The sequence below is a fragment of the Diplotaxodon limnothrissa genome, linkage group LG13 (genome assembly GCF_057381915.1).
Source record: "Diplotaxodon limnothrissa isolate DT_005_m linkage group LG13, D_limnothrissa_male_GT1.1, whole genome shotgun sequence".
Lineage (NCBI taxonomy): Eukaryota > Metazoa > Chordata > Actinopteri > Cichliformes > Cichlidae > Diplotaxodon > Diplotaxodon limnothrissa.
Window position 1 is genome coordinate 33,475,810 of NC_140608.1, and position 17,610 is coordinate 33,493,419.

The window sequence follows — 17,610 nt, forward strand, 5'->3', positions numbered from 1 at the left end:
CACTTTCGGTCCGCTAGTAAAACGTAGTTCTATTAATCTGCGCTTGAACCGGAACCGGATGTAAGTTCCAAAAAACTGAATTTTGGAACTGAAATTGAATTGTAGAACTGAAATTGAATGGTGAGAAGTGAAACTGAAATTATTCGAGAGCTGAATTTTTAAAGGATAAAATGCAGTTTCAAAGCAAATCAATTCATTTTCAAAATATAAATTCAATTTCAATTTAGTGATGATCATTTTCAAACCATAAATTCAAATTCAGTTTCTGATGGCACAGATTTCTGCCCATATGTTTAAAAAATGGCTTTGATTTGGATGCAGTCTCATTGCCACACTGCAGCGTACCAGCACAGCACTCCAGTTAGTTAGTCATCAGAACTGGTTTCCTGTCTCCAGCACGAACATTTCCTGTTATTGTTTTTATTTCTTTCGTGCCAATGTCATGTATCCACCAAAATGGATAATACGACCGACCACACAAGCAAAGAATGATGTCAATTACATTTGTTTTACTACCAAACGTAATGAATGTATATGATGAATGAACACTCAAATATTAACATTAAATCTACAGCTTCATGTTTACAATCAGAGATACACAAATGTGTTAGCTGATTTTTAATAGGTTTGATTTGTACACCAGTAACAGTAATGTGTGCAACAAGACTGTACAATTAGCCCCAACTCAAAAGATAGTTTTCTTGGCATACGTACATGAAATAATTCACAATCTGCACTTTAAAATACATGAAGAATACAGTAAGGTTTTCTAGACTGAGACGCAGTCTCAGATGGAACCACCAGATTACATCTTCTTGTGCTTTGTTGCCTTGTGTCTTCATAATAGACACGTGAGATGCATTTCCAAAATGTCTTTACCAAATGAATGTGCCATGTGTTAGTTCAGGTCATCCAAAGAACAGAAACACTTGGAACAAGGAAAACACAAGTGCAGCCACAAGGCAACAAAACAAGTTTGTACAGAGAAGGAAGCAGGCAGTCTAACGGTAATCGGTTCCCACTGCCACCATCTATTTGTGCAAAAAAGTCCAAAAATCAGGTTCACTCCCTCGTCTTTTTCAGGTGGAGGCAGAAGTCTCAGGAAGAGTTTCAAAACATAAGGAAAAAACAAAAATCAGCTGGCATTTGGGACAAAGTGAGAAAAACCTGCAAGTTTTAGAAGTGACCTTTGAAATGCAATCTTGTTCTGGTTTTTTCCTTCCTTCTTTTCCCCCACATGTACTTCTACACTTGTGTTTTTCTCTGGGTTTACTGAAGTACTACAAGTCCTAAGCTGGGGAGAAGCCCAGTATGAGCCAGCGGGGATTCTATATTTGCAATTCAATACTGGAGGAGTGTTTACATGATCTGACAACGACATCCCAGAAATCTTAAAAGCTCAAAAAAGTATAAGAAGCAAACAACTGATCGTTGTTTTCATTTAGACCTCAGAAACGGACTAAAACCTTCAGATCTTCATCAGCAGACGAGGTTGGCCAAATGTTGTATCAAGCAACATGTGGCTGAAAATGTCGATAAAAGCCAGCAAGTGACACCAGGTTACATTTATTGAGTTAAAGTACTTAATTCAAGGTCGTCTCAGTTTTCAGACTGTTAGCAAAGTGAAAGTATTAAAAGTATTGTGCAAGCCTGCCAAAGTTAGGCCTTGTGTGTCTCCAGTTTGTGCAGTCAGGACAGACTACACAATGAAACCCCCCCAGGGTAAAACACTGACCTGTACTGGAGTACATGTTGTGTACAGTGAATATGCAGAATGTTTGAAGCTCATATCAGGCTTCTCACGTTATTCAGAGAACAGATGCAAAACACCAGTTTGCCATCAAGGTCAGTTTTATAGTATTTTTATCCTCAGCACAGCTCATACAGTAATGCATCATATAACAGCCAAATATGGACATGAGGGGCTTCAAACGCATGACTGCTTTCATATTCAGCACAGCATGGCTCCTGTGCTCTCTGCTGCTTCTGTAAAGAGTGGAAAGAAACTGATGTGCATATTCCCCCCCAAAGAGCTTGACATGACAGTTTGGCCTTCTCCTCCTTTCAGCCGTGCTTTTCATGAAGATTCAAGAATTCATCAAAAACTCATCTGAGCAGCAGCTCTTGAAAAAAAAGAAAAAGCGAGCTACTACAAAGAAATAAACCACTGACTATTTCATCGATTCATATTGCACTTAGCCAAACTTAGAAAGAAGCTGTTGCAACTGATTTAGACCCCTGTGAAGATCACTAACTACTGACAACATGCAACCGCAGTTAGGCTGTTCCAGGAGCATCACACTTCCTATTTTCATTCGATATCCTTTAGTAGTTTATGTTCCCAAAATGACAAATATGAACATTTTCTTAACAAACAGGAAATGCATTAAATCACATGTGCAAGGTGACTTCTGTTAACAAGGCTGCAAATATAAGCATCTTCATTTGAGAGTACAGTCATTTCAATGAAACAACCTTTTTAGAGGCAAATAGCCAACCACCCACCTATACCCTTATTGATTTAAGTGGTTCAGAAGCCTTGCAAGGACTGGCCAACAAACCCTATGTGCAGAACCAGGACACTGATGAATGGAGCATAAGAAAAAACATTGTGTAGTCAAAGCCTAATGTCTTCTATAGAGTTACATTATCATGCAGGTAGTGATAAATCATCAGCAAGTCACTCTGTCACCCTAGGTCACACTGTAGTCTGACTCAGTCCACTGCCTGAAATCACTACATCGCCACATGTGGAGTAATCCACTGCTCAAAGTAGAAACTACAACGCGGAGTAGCTGAGAACGGGACCTTTTTAAAGGTGAAACTATAAACTAGTGACGTGTTTACACAGTAATGTATTATTTAGGCGAGTCTTTAACAAAAGGAAAATCAGACATTAACAGTTCTGTAACGACAAACCTAACCATGTGCAAAGTCCTGGATGACATTCAGGGTTCAGTGCTTTGGTTGTGGACAGCAGAGAATTATTCCACACCACAGCAGGTGGTGTCAGCGCTGTGTGTGAGACAGTATACAGGAAGTGTGTTGGTGGAGTGGCTGATAACTCTGGGCACTGGTTTAAGATGTGATCAGTCAGACCTTAAAAATCAAAATAACTTGAGCTAAATGACACACGAGTTTCTCATTTCTTGCTGCGCAGCCGTTTGGATTGCCGTGGAAGGTCTGAGCTTTTTCTGGTGCGTTTTAGCGAAGACCCTACCTCACCCTCTGTCTCCCTGGGTGAGGCTGCAGCCACGCCTGTCAAGACAGCAGCAGATGTGCTGGCAGCAGTGAAAGACACAGCAGAGCTGCTGGATGTGGAGGGGACAGTTGTGTTGGGCCTGGGTCCTCCGATAGCAGCAGCGCTACTCTCCATCAGTTCACGGAGCTTGTGCTCCAGCTCTGCGAGGCGGGCGTTCTGCTCAGCGATCACCTGGCTCTGTTCCTGCAGCTTCTGCTCCTGGTCCTGCAGCTGCTTCTGCTGCTCCAGCTGCTTGACCCGAATTTCCTGCATCTCCCTCCGCAATACCGTCATCGATGCCCCGTTCACTTTCACCTGCTGCTGCACCTTGGTCATCTCAGAGCGAGAAGGTGTGTTCTTAGCCAGCAAGGACATGGTGGTCAAAGAGGTAGATGGACCTGCCACTGAGGGCACAAGACACACATCTGAGTAAAGCGTGTTCCAGAGTTAGCATAGCGTGTGAAGCAGAGCGCGTGCAGAGCAGTGCAAACAACCAACGGCTGGGGTGGCACGTAAGACTAAACAGGACGATGACTTTCTCGTCTCTCACATTTAGCGACAACTCTGATACAAATGGAAAGCCACAAACGCACAACCACTGTGGCTCACATGTTGCATTTAAAACCTTGGACACCCGGTGCAATAGGGATGCGCAACTATTATTGTTTTTGTCACATTTCAATTACCTGGTGCAGAGCCAATGAGGCGACCAGACAGATCGGCTCCCGGCAGTTTCTTCTTCAGAATGGGGACGATCTTCTCATCGAAGTACTCCATGGCCATGGAGGAGATGTCCCTCAACTCCTGCAGAACCTCATGAGCTCGCTGAGGTGCTCGGGTAGAGTTCACGTAGCGCAACACGCGGTAAATCTCATCTATAACCTGATGACACACAACAGCACGTGATCAGGAGAATACAAATAACAGAGAAATAATGAGTGAAACAGGCTTTTAAAAGCTCGATGCGGCATTCATGTGTGGGGAGCTGACCTGGTCGGAAGAAACAAATTAAAAAGGCTCTGGTATGAGCCACTACTAACAGTTAAAGCATAGTTTTTAATGGTCACATGTTGAACTGTGGTGCAGCTAAGACGTCCTAAACCAGCAGCAACGGCACCAACCTGATTAAAGACGGTTTCAACATCAATAATCAAAGAAATAGTTTTCCTTTTTAATCATGCTGGTACTGTTGTTGATTTAGGGCATTTTCCTTCCACTGCAGTTCAACATGTGTGTTAAGGCCCTGGCCATATTCTGAATCAGTGTGTGTTCTGTGCCTTTAAGAGTCTCTGCAGGGCCTCCACGTGATTGGGGGAGCCGTTTTGGGCCGGCTTTGACCTGCCACCTGCTGACTGACACCCACTATGAACTGGCCATTTCAAAAACCCTGTCTCCCGCAGATGTTCCCCAGGCAGCAACAGCAGACCTGTCCTCGGCCTCCAAACTGGCAGTGCTTGATCTTGTAAATAGCACTGAAGCAGAAGGGGTGAACACCCTATTTTTTTGCACTTTTTCTCTTGTTTATTAAATTAGGGAATTAAAGGTAGTGCTTGTGTTTTGTTTAGTTTGGTTTCGAGTAGGGTTTAGGTAGCACTTCTTTGGAATAGGTTGTTTTGTTTATTATTTTGACCTTTTTTCACCCTGGAGTTTATGGTCTAAGGAGTTTGGAAAGAAAAGCATCTGGACTTCTTTAAGTTGCTTGAAGACGTCTTCGAGCAACTTAAAGAACCTTCACAGACCTGGAGTTTATGCTTTCAGTTTTGTTGTTATTGGTAGCAATAAACCTCACTCTTAGATTGACTATTGGGGGACAGGGGTGTGGAAACCCTGTCAAAGTAGCCATTCACTTTACTTGAATCTCAGTGCTAAGCTCAGATAAAATAATTATTGTGGGTGATTTTAACATCCATGTAGATGCTAAAAATGACAGCCTCAACATGGCATCTAATCTGTTATTAGACTCAATTGGCGTCTCTCAAAATGTAAAAGAACCCACCCACCACTTTAATCACACTCTAGATCTTGTTTTAACATATGGCATAGAAACTGAACATTTAACAGTGTTTCCTGATGCCCTGTACCAACACAGAGCAGAGCAGCTATCTGAACGCTACTCCAACAGAGGTCGATTATCTTGTTAATAATTTCACCTCCTCACTACGTACGACTCTGGATACTGTAGCTCCTGTGAAAACTAAGGTCTCTAATCAGAAGTACCTGACTCTGTGGTATAATTCTCAAACACGTAGCCTAAAGCAGATGACTCGTAATCTGGAGAGGAAATGGCGTGTCACAAATTTAGAGGATCATCATTTAGCCTGGAGAAATAGTTTGCTGCTTTATAAGAAAGCCCTCCGCAAAGCCAGAACATCTTACTATTCATCACTGATTGAAGAAAATAAGAACAACCCCAGGTTTCTCTTCAGCTCTGTAGCCAGGCTGACAAACAGTCAGAGCTCTTTTGAGCCAACCATCCCTTTAACATTAACTAGTAATGACTTCATGAACTTCTTCACAAATAAAATTTTTATCATTAGAGAAAAAATTACCAATAATCATCCCACAGATGTAATATTATCTACAGCTACTCTTAGTACCATTGATGTTAAGTTACTCTTTTTCTCCAATTGATCTTTCTGAGTTAACTTCAATAATTACTTCCTCCAAACCTTCAACGTGTCTTTTAGACCCCATTCCTACAAAACTGCTCAAAGAAGTCCTGCCATTAATTAATGCTTCGATCTTAAATATGATCAACCTATCTCTAATGATCGGCTATGTACCACAGGCCTTCAAGCTGGCTGTAGTTAAACCTTTACTCAAAAAGCATCTCTAGACCCAGCAGTCTTAGCTAATTATAGGCCAATCTCCAACCTTCCTTTATATCAAACATCCTTGAAAGAGTAGTTGTCAAACAGCTAACAGATCATCTGCAGAGGAATGGTTTATTTGAAGAGTTTCAGTCAGGTTTCAGAGCTCAGCACAGAAACAGCTTTAGTGAAGGTTACAAATGATCTTCTTATGGCCTCTGACAGTGGACTCATCTCTGTGCTTGTCCTGCTAGACCTCAGTGCAGCGTTCGATACTGTCGATCATAATATCCTATTAGAGCGATTAGAACATGCTGTAGGTATTACAGGTACTGTGCTGCAGTGGTTTGTATCATATCTATCTAATAGACTCCAGTTTGTGCATGTAAATGGAGAGTCCTCTTCACACACTGAGGTTAATTATGGAGTTCCACAGGGTTCAGTGCTAGGACCAATTCTGTTTACATTATACATGCTTCCCTTAGGCAGCATCATTAGAAGACATAGCATACATTTACACTGCTATGCTGATGACACCCAGCTCTATCTGTCCATGAAGCCAGATAACACACACCAATGAGTTAAACTGCAGGAATGTCTTAAAGACATAAAGACCTGGATGGCCGCTAACTTTCTGCTTCTTAATTCAGATCAAACTGAGGTTATTGTACTCGGCCCCGAAAAGCTTAGAAATATGGTATCTAACCAGATTCTTACTCTGGATGGCATTACCTTGGCCTCCAGTAACGCTGTGAGGAACCTTGGAGTCATTTTTGACCAGGACATGTCCTTCAACGCACATATTAAACAAATATGTAAGACTGCGTTCTTCCATTTGTGCAACATCTCTAAAGTTAGAAATATCCTGTCTCAGAGTGACGCTGAAAAACTAGTTCATGCATTTATTACTTCCAGGCTGGATGACTGCAATTCATTATTATCAGGAAGTCCAAAAAACTCGCTGAAAAGCCTTCAGCTAATCCAAAATGCTGCAGCAAGAGTCCTGACAGGGACTAGAAAGAGAGAGCAGATTTCTCCTGTTTTGGCTTCCTGTTAAATCCAGAATTCAAAATCCTGCTCCTCACATACAAGGTCTTAAATAATCAGGCCCCATCTTATCTTAATGACCTTGTAGTACCATATCACTCTATTAGAGCACTTCGCTCTCTCTCTGCAGGCCTACTTGTTGTTCCTAGAGTATTTAAAAGTAGAATGGGAGGGAGAGCCTTCAGTTTTCAGGCCCCTCTTCTGTGGAACCAGCTTCCAGTTTGGATTCAGGAGACAGACACTATCTCTACTTTCAAGATCAGGCTTCAAACTTTCCTTTTTGCTAAAGCATATAGTTAGGGCTGGACCAGGTGACCCTGAATCCTCCCTTAGTTATGCTGCAATAGACGTAGGCTGCCGGGGGATTCCCATGATGCACTGGGTTTTTCCTTTCCAGTCACCTTTCTCGCTCACTATGTATTAACAGACCTCTCTGCATTGAATCATATCTGTTATTAACCTCTGTCTCTCTTCCACAGCATGTCTTTTATCCTGCCTTCCTTCTCTCACCCCAACCAATCACAGCAGATGGCCCCGCCCCTCCCTGAGCCTGGTTCTGCTGGAGGTTTCTTCCTGTTAAAAGGGAGTTTTTCCTTCCCACTGTTGCCAAAGTGCTGCTCATAGGGGGTCATGTGATTGTTGGGCTTTTCTCTGTATCTATCATTGTAGGATCTACTGTACAATATAAAGCGCCTTGAGGCGACTGTTGTTGTAATTTGGTGCTATATAAATAAATTAGTCATGTGACAGCTGAGTGTCTCAGCCCTGGTAGTTACTTGATCAAACCCTCCTGATGATGAGCCAACTGCAGACTGATTTCCATAAACCTTAATAGGACAATGCAATCAAACTGAACAAACTAACGAGGAAGGCTGGTTCTGTTGTTGGCATGAAGCTCGTCACCCTGGAGGTGGTGATCAGGGACAGAATGCGGGCAAGACTGCTGGCAATCATGGAAAATGACTCCCCCCTACATAACACACTGGACAATCTGAAGAGCAGTTTCAGCAACAGGTTCCTTCAACCTGGCTGTCTGAGGGAACGTTACAGGAGCTCGTTCCTTCATGCTGCTGTCAGACTCTGTAATTCATCCACATCAGTCAGGTCCACAGAAATAATCACACCTCACTGCACCCTGTCACTTCTGTATACCACCATAAATACCTGCACACATACTTGTCCTTTTATATTTATATTCATATTTATACCTATATCTAGGGCGGCTCGATTATGGCAAAAATGATGATCACGATTATTTTCACTGAAATTGAGATCTCGATTATTTGACGATATTTATTTAACAATAACAATGTGTTGAATAATGACTTTAAAAAATAATATAAAATAGTGCAAATACTGATAACAGTGCAAATGTTTGCAATATAAGAAATAAATGTAAACATCTATGTTTAGTGAACTTTGCAGTGTTGCTCTGTGGTGCAGCTACACTGTAGCAAAGTTTACACACTGTGTCTACTTGATCCAGTCTGACTGAACCCATAATGCTTCCACACCACTGAAGGTTTTTACCTCTTTTTAACCAACGGCAGTCACTCTCCTCTCCAAATAACTTCTGCTTAGCTTTCCGAGCTTCCCTCGGGTCCTCTTAATTGTTGTGACGCGTGTTCGAAATGCAGAGAGGTGCGCTCGATTTGCCACACGGAGCAGCGCGAGAGTAAAGCATGAGGGAGGGGCTAATAATCGGCTCAGTCATTTTTAATGATCGTTGAAAGCCCAGATCGTAATCGTGATTAAAATTCGATTAATTGAGCAGCCCTACCTATATCGCTATATTTAAAAGCACAAGAGCCATATTCAGCATTTGGATTTGACTAAAACTTGCTTTTATTGCTTTGGACTCATCTGTTTACCATCCTGCATGTAGCGCCAGACCCAGGAACAAATTATAGCATGTCACGGCAAACACCAAAGCGGGGATTCGTTTCACTTTATTAACAGACAGGGGTCCATAGAACATAAACTAAATACATAAAAAAGAAAAATAAATGTGGATTAATGTGGACTTGCTGCAAAAGGAAAAAATGAGCTTTTTAAATGAGAACTTTTCCCTTCTGTCTTGAAAACTACTGATGCTGCAGAGTTGTTTGCCAGTAGCAGCTACACTAACCTTTCCGGGGATGAAGCAACACAGGTTGGAGTCCACATATTTCATGAAGGTCATGTTGAGTAGTGAAAGGCGGGTCTCCACAGCAGCCAGGATGTCAGCGTGACGGGCCAGGGAGTGGTTTCTCCTCTCTGACTCTCTCCTGGGAGACAATGGAAACATGAAGAGAACTTTAAAGAATATCCATTTCTATGTATTGTCATTTATATCATTCATATGATCTTTTTCTTGACATCATTAAGAAAAAGATTTACTGTTCAAGACTCATTTGACTTGTTTTAGAAGTGGGATTCAAACTTGTTTGAAAAGGATCAGAAATAGAGCCTGTAACAGACACAGGAGGCACTCACAGCCAGCACAGCACAAAAGCCTGTGATGACGTCAAGAAACTATTGTAGGTTTGACTAAGAAACAACACAAAAAACCCCAAAAGAACACAGTGTCTGAAAGATGGAAGTTACTACTCCAATTAAACCTCCTTATTATATCTGTATTTGTAGGAGTTTCTCTTTCATAGAGGGCAAACGAGTGGGAGGAGAATATTGAAATGAATGACACAAACATAATTTACTGAGGTTTGGGGCATGGAGTTTACTGCCAACTGCACAAAATTAAAAGCTGAAAAGTTGTGGTTGTGAATACTAGACAAAGTGTTTAGACAGAGAAGTGCTTTCAGTGTTTAAGGGGTGTGTGTGTTTCACAGGCATAAAGTGATTTTTGGTTTATGGTGAGATGGAGGCAGATGATCCACTGAGGCGACGCCCAAAAGAAGCTGCCAAAAAAGGAGGCTGACGAGGGGACACACACACACACACACACACACACACACACACACACACACACACACACACACACACACACACACACACACACACACACACACACACACACACACACACACACACACACACACACACACACACACACACACAGTAAGGTAGACCCTACAATAATACATACAAGAGAGAGAAGATAGATACATATTGTGGACACAATACACCATGCTCACATATGCTGTAAGAATCTTGGCTTCTTGTTTACACAGAAACCAAGCAGAAGGGAAGAGAGCCTCTGACCTGCTTTTACTTTGTCTGGTAACTATTATCTGAAGCTACCAGGCCTCAGCATCAGGCCGACACCATGAACTTCACACGAAGGTCAGATAAATAGGGCTGGAATTAAAATGGTGACATACCGGCAGCTAGGGCTGGGCCATATCATACCGTTCACGGTAATACCGGTGTAATGTTGGGCAATGATAAGAAAATGAAATATGGCGATAGAATATGGGTAAAACACGCATGCACAGTGCCTTTGTTTACATACGCACACGGCGGCGACGCAGAATGAGAAGAGCGAAAGCGGATCGTTGAATGAAACCATGAACCTGAACTGGTTTGTAAAAATGCTGCAGCTTCACTGGTGTGGAACTGGTTTAGCTTTCGTCCCTCAGATACACAACAAAGCACTATTTTTGGTAGCGCATGCTAGCGGGCCGTCGTTATTACCGTGTTTGGAAAATACGGCGCACTTAAAATCAATCCTTTAATTTTTCTGAAAGTCGACAGAGCCCCTTATAATCCCGTGTGCCTTATGTTTGAACTCTGGTTGTGTTTACTGACCTCGAAACGATTTTATGTGCACGGTGCTCGAAAATCTGTCAAATGTTTCAGTACGACTTTGCTGAGCTACAAACCCGCACCGCTTGATGGATTGTCGGAGCATTACGGCTATCGTAGGCGGAGCGATACGTACTGTGCTTCAACATAATGTTACCGTGTTGTGTGTGTATAACCTCTTTTTAAGTGTTGTGGATGTTATACATGGTTATGCTGAGGATGTGTCAGCCAGTTTCCACTGGAAATGCCTTTTGGTTAAACTGTCAGCGAGGAATTTGCACTGTTACGTTTTTATATAACTTTAATGCAGATAACAGCTGCTTGTTTCAGTGAAAATACATAGATGGGTTTTTTTTGCACTAATACAGTTGTGGAGTTGTAAAGTATTTTGCCTGGTGTCAATTATATCGTCAGTTATATCGTTATCGCAAATTTTCAAATGTATATCGTGATAAATATTTTTGGTCATATCGCCCTGCTCTACCGGCAGCCACCAGTAGAAATGTGAAAATCCCTGATGATTTTTGGAAAACTTGACCTTTGACCTTGAGGTTAAGATTACCCGGATTTAAACTCATCCAAGATTTTTAGTAGATGCACCTATGGTTTGAATTCTACGTCGCCTCATTCTTGAGTTGTTGCATTCACAAACTTGGGTGCCCACACTGCCTGCTCATCTGGCTGGGTGATAGCAAAACCCCATCAGCCTTTTACAGCTGAGGGGTAATAAAAAGGGTCTGAAAGCTCAGACTGTGTAAAGCAGTCCCAGCCACCAGCACAAATCCCTAATAAGGACACACAAATGACCCTTCTCTTGACATTTAGGTATGAACACAAAGCTGAACCCGTATAAACGGACACTGCAGCCTGACTGATTATCAAGCTTCTTCCCTGTTGGAGTTCAGGGTCTGGCCGCTGTGGTCGGCTTAGCATTCAGTCAGTTTTCACATCACTCTGGGATCGTGGCTAGCTTAGAATTAGCATGCTATCTGTGCATGTGCTTGGAAGGAGCTGAAGTTGTGTTAGCAGCATAATGCAGCTGTTTCTATCCTGGATGCAGTTTGGACGTTACCCATCATGCTCTCGTCCTTGATGGGAATCAAGAACTTAAATCCCACCCTACTGACAGAAGCACCTTACCAGAAGGATATCATGAGAACACACTTTGTTTGTTAAGGATGTTTTATTTGGTTTTGTCTCCCAATGTCCTAACTCACCAACCAGTACCTGTAGTTTTGTTTTATGAACAATGACTTTTCCCTCCTCTGCATTTAAATACAATGCTTTCATTTAGTACAAGGTACATGTGAATTTTATATCCCAGCTTATGAAGAATTTAGAAAAAATACTTGTGCAAGGATGAGATGATTATGACAAAAAAGCGCTCTACATAAGTGCCAGCCAATTCATTCAGATCAAGGAAAAAGTATAAAGTCATTTCCAAGCTTCTTAAAGTTGGCCAAATAATTAAATAAAGGAGAGTTCCTGAAGAAAACCAGAGTGCAGTGAGAGTGGAATAACTTGTGATGTGATACTGACCTGGGCAGCTGGGCTTTGACTTGCCTCTGGCACAGGCTGTGGTAACGCTCCACCTTCAGGAATCCCTGATTCAGGACACGCTGGCAAATCATGTCCATACGCTTGCATACCTGAAGACAGATCAGAGAGAACAGGTGGACAGGTAATCTGATGAGTACGTAGCAATTCAGAGTTTCAAGTTATTTGCCTACATGGGATTCTTGACACAGTGCTTTGGATAAAGTGGAGGGCTTCCAGTCTCTACATTCACAGTTTTAAGAGCTGATACATTGGCTCTTATCATTCCTGTTGTTTTCAAAGGAATATTTACCATCCTCTCTTACAATCCTGCTGCAAAAACTACTCCCGGATGTCACCGTTAAGGGGATCAGAGGAAAAAGCAATGGCTGAATTCTACTTTGGGTTAGACTGGAGGAAACGCTTTCTGCTGCTTAAGGAAAAAGTCCACATTTACAGAAGTCATGAAGTCACTTTGTTAAACCTGATCATCAAATATCAACAGTCATTTGACACTGACCTGATACGTATCTGCTGACACAGCTGCACCGCTCATACTGGTAAGTAAGGTATGACACAGTCCACAGAGCATTGTGTAATGACAAAAAAATCTTCATTGCACATCTTGTTTGTATTACATGTCACAATACTTTGCATCAAGAGGGGAGTGTTTAGTAGCTATGAGTATCTCAGCAGGAAAACGGTTCGTTCATCTGCAAATGTCAGTGAAAACACGGGTAGTGCACAGCAGTCTTATTACCTCACTTAGCCAGTGAGCCACGAACTCCTCAGCAAACGCAAACTAACACATGACAGCGACTGATTCTGCACAGCAGGAGAAGAACGAAGCCTCCAGGCTGTGTGCCGAGCAGACTGAAGTGTAGGTGAATGGAGCTGCGAGGCTTCTACTAACCCCACAGAGTTACACAAGGACAGCCACGAGCCCGGTACTGGCTGCAAACAACTCCGTGACCAACACTCATCTGCGCTCTGACAGTTGTGTGATGGTGATAGTGTTGTGTCGTGTATCCCAGCCCTGCTCATCTCGGCTGTCTTGCTAATTCGAGGAGCACAATGCGGGCCGTGGCTGCAAACAGACGGCTCCAGACTGGAGCACGGATGTGAAACAGCCTGATGTCTGCGCTGCCTTTACACGAGTGCTACCCAAACAGGATTCGGAGCCCTGGCTAGCATTAGCTTTGCTGCTGTTTTTGTTCTCACCGAGCGCAGCAGGCTGATCTCATCGTAGGACAGGAAGTTGAGGATGGTCTCGATGGCCACGATGGGCAGGCCCAGCAGGGGGTTGTTCTGGTGCTGCTGGTCCGATGGAGGGGGTGTATGTCTTAGTGACACGATATCTGAGTCCAAGGACCCAACACATCCATCAACTCTCTCTATCACGGCCGCCATCTTGCTTTGAGACAGAGGAGCCGGAAATGACGTTTCAATAGGAAGCTCGTGCCATTTTTTCTTCAAAGATGGAAAAACGGACTCTGCTGTTAACAGCCAGCCGGACAGTGCGGTCCACAGTCATTTGAAACCACCATGAGCTGCAGCTCTCACATACATACATTAAATGCTGATGTGATCCTGTGTGATGAAGACAGCAGCCACACTTTGTTCATCAGAAAGTTGGTGCAGGTGAGCCAGGGCCCACACCTCACAATGTTTACTCTCTCGTGGTCTTTTCCACTGGTGTCAGAGTGGGATGGGGATGCAGTTTCACTAGGTGAGCTCTCCGCTAAATAGCCGCTGCCAGGGCTCGACTGGGACAAAAAATGGGCCCAGGCATTTTGAGCAGTTAATGCTCTACCTGGCAAAACGTTGCTAGACCCGCCCCTGCAGTTACCAGCTGTCAGCTACTTAGAAAACGATCCTGGTGTTATTTGTCTCTCAGAAACAGTTCATAACTTCCCTTCAACTCATTCATGTGACCTAAAAGGTAAACCTGTTTCTCCATCACCTGTTCAGCTCTGATGATTCAGTAAGGACATCTCCTGGTTTCATCCGAGTGGTGTCCAAAAAATGACGTGGGCTTCATAGATAATTGGGAAACTTTCTAGAGGAAACCTGGTCTTGTTAGGAGAGACGGAATCCATCCCTGGGCCTTACACAGAGTTTCTGTCTGATTTCTCAGACTTTTTATCTGATTTAGTTCTGAGCTCAGATAAAATAATTATTGTGGGTGATTTTAACATCCATGTAGATGCTAAAAATGACAGCCTCAACATGGCATTTAATCTGTTATTAGACTCAATTGGTTTCTCTCAAAATGTAAAAGAACCCACCCACCACTTTAATCACACTCTAGATCTTGTTTTAACATATGGCATAGAAACTGAACATTTAACAGTGTTTCCTGAAAACCCTCTCCTGTCTGATCATTTCCTGATAACATTTACATTTACAATAATTGATTACACAGCAGTGGAGAGTAGACTTTATCACAGTAGATGTCTTTCTGAAAGCGCTGTAACTAAGTTTAAGAATATAATCCACCCACTGTTATCATCTTCAATGCCCTGTACCAACACAGAGCAGAGCAGCTATCTGAACGCTACTCCAACAGAGGTCGATTATCTTGTTAATAATTTCACCTCCTCACTACGTACGACTCTGGATACTGTAGCTCCTGTGAAAACTAAGGTCTCTAATCAGAAGTACCTGACTCTGTGGTATAATTCTCAAACACGTAGCCTAAAGCAGATGACTCGTAATCTGGAGAGGAAATGGCGTGTCACAAATTTAGAGGATCATCATTTAGCCTGGAGAAATAGTTTGCTGCTTTATAAGAAAGCCCTCCGCAAAGCCAGAACATCTTACTATTCGTCACTGATTGAAGAAAATAAGAACAACCCCAGGTTTCTCTTCAGCTCTGTAGCCAGGCTGACAAACAGTCAGAGCTCTGTTGAGCCAACCATCCCTTTAACGTTAACTAGTAATGACTTCATGAACTTCTTCACAAATAAAATTTTTATCATTAGAGAAAAAATTACCAATAATCATCCCACAGATGTAATATTATCTACAGCTACTCTTAGTACCATTGATGTTAAGTTAGACTCTTTTTCTCCAATTGATCTTTCTGAGTTAACTTCAATAATTACTTCCTCCAAACCATCAACGTGTCTTTTAGACCCCATTCCTACAAAACTGCTCAAAGAAGTCCTGCCATTAATTAATTCTTCGATCTTGAATATGATCAACCTATCTCTAATAATCAGCTATGTACCACAGGCCTTCAAGCTAGCTGTAGTTAAACCTTTACTCAAAAAGCATCTCTAGACCCAGCAGTCTTAGCTAATTATAGGCCAATCTCCAACCTTCCTTTATATCAAACATCATTGAAAGAGTAGTTGTCAAACAGCTAACAGATCATCTGCAGAGGTTTATTTGAAGAGTTTCAGTCAGGTTTCAGAGCTCATCACAGCACAGAAACAGCTTTGGTGAAGGTTACAAATGATCTTCTTATGGCCTCTGACAGTGGACTCATCTCTGTATTGGCTTCCCTTCATTGGCTCCCTGTTAAATCCAGAATTCAAAATCCTGCTAATCACATACAAGGTCTTAAATAATCAGGCCCCATCTTATCTTTTTTTTTTTTATTATTCACAATATTTTGTATTAATTGTGGACACAGTTTATAAAGAAAAAAGAAGAGGGAAAATACAAACTGTTTACATTGAATACAAAACAGAATTTCTCAGGTGAGAACATTGTTTTGCTCTTTTAATTTATCAAACAAGCGACAAAAAAAATCCCAGTAAAAGGAAAAAGAGAGAGAGAGAGAGAAAACAAAAACAAAAAACCCAACAAAACAACAAAAGCCACAACCTGGGAGGGATTATGATATTAACTAACCCTTCCCTTAAGAACCACTCAGAAGTTTGCTACGACATCACTGAGCTTCACGTTCCCATTAACACAGACAGACACCAGACCTCTATGGAGAAGCAAATCCGTTAGTCAGCTGGAACATCCTTAAGTTGAAGTTTAGAGAAGTTTTCCAGAAAAAACCCCCGCATTTTATCAAATGTGCCCTTTTGGTTCTGGATGGAGCAGTGGATCTTTTCCAGACTGAGGCACGACATGAGATCAGCAAGCCACCGAACATGGAGGGGCGGGGCAGCGGCCTTCCACCTCATCAAAATTGTACGCCTAGCCAGGAGGGAACCAAAAGACAGCATCCTACGCTTTGCTCTGGGAATATACTTATAATCCTCTCCCGTTGTACCAAAGACAGCAAGTAGGGGGCTAGTTTCAGGCCGGTAGCCTTGTTCAAAGTGCAGAAAACCTCCTTCCCAAAATTTGCCAGGACAGGGCGGGTCCAAAACATGTGGGTTAGATTGGCATCATGAGACCCTCACCTGTTACAGCAAGGGTCTAAACTGAGATAAAGCTTAGCTAATTTGGATTTAGATAAGTGGGCCCTGTGGACTACTTTGAATTGTAACAGGGAATGACGGACGCAGAGTGATGTAGAATTTACCAGAGAAAGGACTGAGTCCTAGACGTCATCTGACATAGATATACCCAACTCCTTCTCCCATGTGGACTTGAAGCCTACAACGGGAGCTGGGGTTACACTGCAGTTTATTATAAATGCCTGATAGTTGGAAATTAAGGAGCTCGTCCAGTAAGTTAGCAGCTGGAGCTTCTGGAAAATTGGACAGGTGGGATTGCAAAAAATGTCTGAGTTGTAAATACCTAAAAAAGTGAGTTTTGGGATACTGTATTTTTTTGACAGCTGATCAAATGATACTAGTTTATTGTGTACAAAGAGATCTTTAAAGCAAATAATACCTGCTCTAGACCAGACCTGGAACAAGTTGTCCAAGGTTGGGGGGAGGAATAGGTGGTTTGAAAGGATGGGGCTTTGAAGTGAAAAATTATTAAGATTGAAATGTCTCCTGAACTGCGCCCACACCCTGAGGGAGTGCCGAATTATCGGATTAGATGTAAAGTTGTCAATGGATAAAGGAAGAGAAGAACCCAGAAAGAAGGCAAGAGAAATACCCTGCGTTGAGTCTAATTCCATTGCCAGCCAGCTGGTGGGTCCCACACCCTCCCCAGACTTTAACCACTAGGTCAGGGACCGAATATTGGCAGCCCAATAGTAAAAGCGGAAGTTGGTGAGTGCCAGACCCCCTTCAATCTTAGATTTCTGTAAATGCACCTTAGCTACCCGTTTACCCTTCCAAATATAAGAGGAGATTATAGAGTCTAGAGTTG

General features: G+C 42.4%; 1 protein-coding gene across 1 annotated transcript; it reads right to left on the minus strand.

Moving 5' to 3' along the window:
* Positions 1–616: 616 nt before the first annotated feature.
* Positions 617–13,788, minus strand: fbxo28 (F-box protein 28). Its single transcript, XM_085369651.1, has 5 exons — positions 13,600–13,788; positions 12,382–12,491; positions 9,227–9,365; positions 3,928–4,123; positions 617–3,645 (listed from the first exon to the last, which is right to left on the minus strand). The coding sequence occupies exons 1-5, from the start codon at positions 13,786–13,788 to the stop codon at positions 3,143–3,145; spliced, it is 1,137 nt and encodes a 378-aa protein (XP_085225777.1). The 3' UTR covers positions 617–3,142.
* Positions 13,789–17,610: the final 3,822 nt, after the last annotated feature.